The sequence below is a fragment of the Lathamus discolor genome, chromosome 5, assembly GCF_037157495.1.
Source record: "Lathamus discolor isolate bLatDis1 chromosome 5, bLatDis1.hap1, whole genome shotgun sequence".
NCBI lineage: Eukaryota > Metazoa > Chordata > Aves > Psittaciformes > Psittacidae > Lathamus > Lathamus discolor.
The window spans coordinates 90314250-90321944 of NC_088888.1; the positions used below are offsets into that span (position 1 = coordinate 90314250).

The window sequence follows — 7695 nt, forward strand, 5'->3', positions numbered from 1 at the left end:
CATACATTTAACATTTTAAACTGTATTTTGGTATTTAGCAATGAAACAAGCTTGGGTTTTTGTTTTGTTGCTTTGTGGGTTTTGTTTTTAATTTAAGGTGGCCCATACTAAAACAGGCAGTGTCATGTGGTACCAAAAGAAGTGTCTTCACAGTTAGAGCCTAACAGAAAAATGGAACCCACACTTCAAAGAAACAAGTCATAAAGATCATTTGCAAGTGATTCTTTTTAACCATTTTTAATACATACTTACACATGTCACAGCTTCTAGTCATATAACTAAACAAGTTCATGTAATAATTTGTTAAATGTTGAAGTTTACAAAGTTTCATAGCTATTTACATGGATATGATATTGCCTTTATCAAGTTTAACTAAAGAGTACTTCAAAATAAGTCATCGTTTTAGTGTGTACACTGCAAAAACTGTTAAAGTAACAACTAGCAAGTAAAAAAATTGAGTTTACAAAGTTTCATAGCTATTTACATGGCTATGATATTGCCTTTATCAAGTTTAATTAAAGAGTACTTCAAAATAAGTCATCGTTTTAGTGTGTACACTGCAAAAACTGTTAAAGTAACAAATAGCAAGTAAAAAAATAGACATTATTTTCATGAGTAAATGAAACTCAGGAGACAATTATTCAATAAAATAATTTTATTTATGTACACAGTGTAAAGATACTGTACCATTCAACAAACATTTTATTATATTAGAGCAAACTTAAATTTGCTTAATACTTCTAAATTCACTTGAAGTGGGAGTCTCCCTGAGGTTAAGAAAGGTGTCTTATTACTGTATGTAACATCAATATTTAATCAGTGTTACCAGGAAAAAGCAAGAAAACCTGAAAGACTTGGACATTGCACTTAGTGGAAGAAGGGCACAACAGTACATGCTGAAAACTATTAGACAAGAGATACCACTGTGGCAACATGCCTGCTTCAAGATCATGACCTGTACTACAGGTGACAGTAAATATAACTGAAGGATTGGTGGAAGGGAAAGGATGACAGGTTTTGGAAAGAAAACTAAGACAGGACACAAACGGAAGCACACACAACCTGTGATTTAGGCATGCTGTATGAAGATGGTAAGAACAAGATGTCTGGCCAGGGTGTCTTAGATCAGGCATTTTTCTTAAATACAAACAAAAATATCAGCTTCCAAAAAAAACCCCAAATGCCAAACACCCCCATCACATTTTATTCTTTGTTGTGAGTTTGGTTTTGCTTTTTAAAAAGCTTCAGCCAGAAAGCTGACACAAACAGGACTCTTTGAATAAGCTTGTCCAAAAAAAAAAAAAAAAAAAAAAAGATGATGAAGTCTCCAGTAGTCACCTAGGCAAACAAAAAAATTCACCCAAAATGATACTATGCAAGACTTCTCCAAATCATGGCAGCAGCACACCTTGTGACCTGATCCAGCCACTACCGAAGCCAAGTGTGAATATTTCAACATTAGCTTGTAGATGAGGCCTTACAAGAGAGGCTGAACAGGGCTGGGGTTAGTTTCACATTAACAAAATTTATGAACAAACTATGGCTAGTCTACTTTTGGGTTGAAAAGCAGCACTTATTTATACAGGTAATCAGACACCAACCCCCTCAGAGAACCTTTTTGAGTCTGGTTTCAGAGTAATGAGACAAATCATCCACAATCACAAACCAGAAAATCCCCTTAAAGTGAGCAACAAAAGGCAGGGAAGAAAGCACTCAAGTGTAATAAAAGTCCCTGTGCAACAGAACTGGTAACTCCAACTCTAGGCCATCAAGATAAAGAATAAAGGTTGTCTGTATTTTATGTCATGTTGTATTTTTAGGTGGACTGTAAAGGTGCACTCAAACCAACAGAAATGAGTGCTGTTATTTGCTTTATTGCATAGCTGTCTTTGTCTAGTAGATCTAGCAATGTTTAAGTTAACAGGTGATCTGGGGTATTAATTACATAGTTGAGACATGCAAAAGATTTGAGATATGCCATAACAGTATTTGCATGAAAAGAAATCTTGCTAAGATGCATACTAACCAGACTTCCTTATTATAACAAAAAACACTTTTAATGAGATATTTAAAATCCACGTAACACTACACAAATTGATAAAACAAAGTACTAAACTTTAGAAGCCTGGTGCCACTTGGATCACACTGAATTTCAATTTTCATTCCCAAATTCACTACTAACCCCACCCCTCCATATTCTCTTATCTTAGCACATAGAAACTTTACCTCCTTCAGCCAGCCACTATAAGAATCACATAGTTGGCCAAAACTTACTTTTCTTTTAATGCTTTCATTTTCTGCTAGGATTTTTCAGAATCCCATAGCTGAAATTTCCATAATTGTTACTTAGTGTCCTGGGTTCAGCTTAAACCACAACACCTAGTTTTACTGAATCCAAACCTTCCAGTTTTAAGCTGCACAGAGTACACCAGCATTTTGGTATCTGGTGACTTAACCCCTGCCTTCTCCTCTGGAACTCCTGCAAGTGATGTTTGGATTCTGCAAGGTATGTATCTGGATCACATATTTGGGTTGTTCCCAAGGAATTCATCCCTTGCCTTCCTCTAAAGCACTTTCAACATTACCACACACAACCCCTCAGGAGAAGCACATAGTTCTAAGCTTTAGAGAACCCTTTTCTCTATAGAATGGCATTCATATAGGCTATAGTGCCAAAACACTATGTTGTGGTTTAACCCCTGCCAGCAACTAAGTGCCACAAAGCCACTTGCTCCCCTCACCCCCACTTCCCCTTCTGGCCTGCTTAGAAGAAGGGAGCACAAATACAGATTTCTTTATTGAGTAACAACAGACAGGGTTGCTGTGCAAAATTACTAGCCTGGTTCTGAATGGTCAGTTTCAGACATTCACCACTTCATCATTATCAACATCTAGCCTTATATTTGTGACTTAATAGTGAGAAGTTTCACCTCCCTCATAGAGCAACTCTTCAACGCTGTGCTCACATGAAGTAAATTAGGGAACACAGCAACCTGACCACTAGTTTCCTCCCTTCACTCAGAACCAAATCAAGGACATTTCCAACAAAAATTAACAACATGATGCTGTTTACACTAAACAGTACTTCCCTTACATGTTTAAAGTGTGCTCCACCACAGATCAGCACATAAAGCCTCTAACATATGTCTTGACCTAAAATTCTTCATAGCTCAGGCTTGCCCAGTCTTATTGCTTTGGAACATAAATCTGTGTAGCAGTCACATCACACTATAAAACAAAGTTTCAAACTACGGGCTTTTTATCTCCTTAGCTCAGTGCACAAAACTGCTTAATAACCTTATCATTCTCCTGCCACTAGGCGTCACTGTCTTCTGTCGTGATCTTTAGACCTTTATCTGAGGTCCAACACTTCACCCTGGAACCATCACGGAAATGCTGTGAGGGGAAGAACACTCACCTGAATTTGCCAAGTCCGTATCTGAAAAGAGACCCTATTCCTTAGGTCAAGGAAAGCTTTAGTGATGAACAGATAAAGTGCAAAGGATTGTTACTGTCACTTCGTATGTTCTTTGAAGTAAAATAAAAATAGCAGAAGAACAACTGAACTCTTAAAGGAGGCAATACAGGTTTTCCTTCACAGAGGAGCCCCCTCAGGTTCTAAAACCCTCTATAAATAAGAAAATTTCAAAAAATAAGAGGAACCACAGCAAAGCACTAACAGAACTTAATTACATGACCCCTCACGTGGGACCTACAAAGAAAATAATTTACTATTCAACCAGCAATCTTTTCAAGCACAGAAAGGGAGCCAAACATTCTGTTGCTGTCTTTTGTATTTTATGGACCTCAAGTCCAGAAGGGACCGCTATGATCACCTGGCTAGACCACCAGCATAATAAATGCCTGCATCCCCACATGCATCTTTGCAGTGGATATGAACTCCTCCCATACTAAGGGCAACCTGGAAACTACAACTCAGTTTGAGAGCGAACACTCAAACAATTACCTTCCTCAAGTGCACTTAAAAGAAGGAAAAAGGAGCCCCAAAACAAAAAACAAAAAACCAAAAAAAAACCAGAAAAAAAACCAAACCCCACACCCCAGCTGTGACTGCATTCTACTACTGACCAATTCAGTCACTTGGAATGACTAAACGGCACACAGGAACTAGGTACCCATGCATACCTAACTCACATCATAATTGATCTTAATAAACAACATAACTTCCAGTAACAGTATCTCTGACATGCATGAAATAGGATTCAAGCTAAACTTGATTCAAGCTGAGCTTAATAGACAAATTAACTGTAAAGCCACCTGGAAGCATTAGGACAAAGGATGCCATTAGAGAGCACAGCACTACTAGATCATGAAATATTGTCCAACCTGACAAAATTGTTGGTGTATATCTTGAGAGGTTGACTATCTTATATGTATGCACATATGAAACTGAAAAAATACATTAAAATACTTCTGGTGCACACAGAATCCTACCAGCAAGGAATCACTGTGTTAATGAGCTTCATGCAAAAGCTTTTTCACAGGCAAAGAATTACTCTACATTGTATTCTTTTGCCACCCTATAAGGAAACAGCTGTTTCAGTGTTACATCCTCTTCTTTTGATGTGTTTCACCATTTATTTTTCCGTTTTCCACTGCTTTATTTTCAAAATTCCAGTCAGTGGGGTTCAGAAGTTGCTGAGTTTTTTTGTATGTCCAGTATGGGTTAAGTATTAGCGTAACGGCAAATAATCCCGAGAATAAAACAGTAAAATGAAGAAGTCCCAGATTTTCTACCACAGAATTCCAATTGAAAATACACACCCACCACATGTGGTAAGTAAGAATCATGCGGCAGTGAAACAGGTGGATCATCACCCACTGGTTTGCTTTCCAGAAAAAGGTGTTAGCACAGCCAGCCTAGAAAAACAAGAACAGAAAGTATGCAGAAGTGAGATTGTTACTTCAAGATAGTGAGCTGAGGAATCTCTAGAACCAATGCAAACACCCAGCTTTCATGAACACACGCTCTCAGGCATTTTTTTCCATGCAGAGCTATGATACTCCACATGCATACCACACCCCAAACTCAGAACAGATCTATACCATCTCACTATCCACATGCACACGCTATCACACAAAAACCTATATGAAGGACTACAGAAATATCATGATGATAAAAAGAAGGTATCACAGTAACATGGGCCCCAGTTACATGAATGCAGTTTTACTTAAAAGCTACCTAAACAAACTGCACAGATTACCTAAGAAAAGCGAAATGCATAAAAACTGTTACAAACAAAATTACCATGGTCTTACCTTCAAAAGCATCCAGGAAATGCATGTTGAGGGAGTACTCATCTCCAGCAACATTCCCATCAAAGGCAGATAATGTCCAGATTTCACATTAATCACTAGACCAGCCAAGCCACCAAAAGCTAGCAAGTGATGAGCTACCAAGAACGCGTCAAATGTTCTGAAAATAACGTTGGACACGTGAACAGCTACATTTTCAAGCAAGAAAAATCCAGCAGCTATTAAACAGTTAAACCAACTCCAATTTTGCTGTGAATACACTTTGTCAGCATGAAAAACAGGATCTATGAGCAAAGCCCATAGCCCAGCAACACAACTCTGAAGTCCGAACACACCACGTGTGACTGCCATATTCCAAAACACCTTCTCCTTTGCATACAAGGCATGGTAAGTGGTACTTATCCATGAAGACAACCAGTGAGACAGAAGGAATACTCCCAAATAGATTAAAAAACCAGCAGCTAAAAATGTCAAACGAACTTCCCATAAGAGATAGTCCCATTCAAAAGCGGTCGCAAACACTGGATCAGCATTTGTAGGATTCATTTCTTCTTCTTTGACACTTCTCACCCACACTATAGTCTCCTTTATGCCTATTCAGCCTCTGCTATTACGCAAATCAGAAACCATGAACTCTTCCATCTGGAACAAGGAGGAAAAAAAAAAGTGAAATTGAATGTCATCTGGATACATAGGTTCTAAACCACAGAGAACTCACTTCCACTGCAGTTATAACTTTAGTCCTGTTGCATTAGGCACATTCATCCAAAAGACAGGCAGACAGACAAAAAAAAAAAAAAACACAAAAAAAAAAAAAAAAAACAAAACCAACCAAACTTAAGTGTTTAACAACATGTTTAACAGCTGGCCTGCAAAATCTTTATTAATACAAAGTAGTGCGCTGAAACAATAGCTGAGGAGAGCAAATTAGAAAGGCAAGAAAGAGGAAGAGAAAATACAAAGAAGCAAGCCCTGTTTTCTTACTTATGGAACTTCTACTTCAACAGCAACATGCAGTTATTCACCTATGCCATTATTCTCCTACTCCCCTGCTTTTCTCTCACTGACTTTCCACCACTTCCTATGGCTTTGGGTGCAGATACAGATACAGACCTAGGACGTAAAACTAAAAAACTTAATCCAGTGAGCAGGACCATGTACATAGAAAAGGGCTTTCAGGATCATACCTCAAAACACGACTTGCAATCAGTCTCTGAACATTAAACCACTTTCCAACAGAAAACGTGTTCCAAAAATGCAAGAGTATGGAATGCAGACAAGCAACATTAATGTGTATTATTAACAACATTAGTGTCATTAACTTAACATCCCAGCAGTAAGTGCCTCAAGTTACCTGAAACTTCCTGAATACACTGTAGTTCAAAAAACAAGGATTTGTGGGGAGTGAAAGGCGAAACAGACCCACTGCAGCCTGTAAACGCTCCAAACTACAACGCGTTTGGGAGTTTGATAGGAGCTAGATGAAAAAGCCACAGCGACCACCGAGTTCAGATCCCCTGGTGAGATGCCCCAGCCTTGCTTCACCATGCAGCAAACGCCACCATCAACCCACACCCTGTAGAGACCTGTACTAGCAGATGCCCCTCTCCCAGGCACGGGAGTTGGCTAGCAGCTTCTGTTCGAGGACCCCACACACGCCCCAGAGCCTCACATGGGACTAGACCGACTCGAAGGTGGAGTCCCAGCAGCACCCTCCCCCCAAATCTCCGGAGAAAAAACAGGGTAAAACACACTAGTCCGATGGCAGGAGCAGGCCCTAAACAGCGCGATCCACCGGGGCAAGCCCAGCTGCAGCACGGCCGCGGCAGCACCTCCTTCCCCACGCGAACACCGGCACAACCGCGTCCCCGCCGCCCAACGGCCGCCGAGCCCCTCACGCAGAGCTGGAGTGTCGGCCCAGGCGCACAGACCTCGCCAACACCCGCCGTTCCTCATCCACAGCGCCGCCGGAGATCGGGGACCGGCCCTTCCCGGCTCTGGGACTGCCCCGAGCGGCAAGCCGCCCCCGCCGTCCTCCCGGGAGCGCCCGGCCCGGCCCGGCCCGGTCCGACCAGACACACTTCCCACAACTACCGCCCTCAACAGCGCAGCCGCCATACGCGCTTCTGCGCATGCGCCACTCCGCCGCCGCCGCCACCCCTTGTGCGCTGGCCCGGCGGCAGGAGCCACCGGGCGCCGGCAGCCCCTGGGCGCAGCGGGGACGGCTGGGGAGGGGTGCGGCTGTACCACTTGGGGAGGGGGGCGGCTGTACCACTTGGGGAGGGGGGAACGCTCGGTCCGGCCGGGCGACAGAGGGCGGCTCGTGGGGGGGCAGCGGGCCCCGTGTGTCCGCGTTGCGCCGCCGTTCCAGAGGGGAGCCTTGCTGACAAGAAGTTTTTCTTCCCCAAACAGCAGGCT

General features: G+C 41.9%; 1 protein-coding gene across 1 annotated transcript; it reads right to left on the reverse strand.

Moving 5' to 3' along the window:
* Positions 1 to 637: 637 nt before the first annotated feature.
* Positions 638 to 7336, reverse strand: CLN8 (CLN8 transmembrane ER and ERGIC protein). Its single transcript, XM_065681541.1, has 3 exons — positions 7209 to 7336; positions 5281 to 5919; positions 638 to 4881 (listed from the first exon to the last, which is right to left on the reverse strand). Exons 2-3 carry the CDS (start codon positions 5821 to 5823, stop codon positions 4567 to 4569), a joined length of 858 nt encoding a protein of 285 aa, XP_065537613.1. The 5' UTR covers positions 5824 to 5919; positions 7209 to 7336; the 3' UTR covers positions 638 to 4566.
* Between the last annotated feature and the right edge of the window lie 359 nt (positions 7337 to 7695).

Excerpts from the sequence above, each read along its gene's own strand:
- CLN8 (XM_065681541.1), bottom strand. The coding sequence starts at position 5,823 with ATGAATCCTACAAATGCTGATCCAGTGTTTGCGACCGCTTTTGAATGG. Across the intron at positions 4,882-5,280 it reads TTTCCTGGATGCTTTTGAAG|GCTGGCTGTGCTAACACCTT; the intron begins GTAAGACCATGG and ends TTGTTTTTCTAG.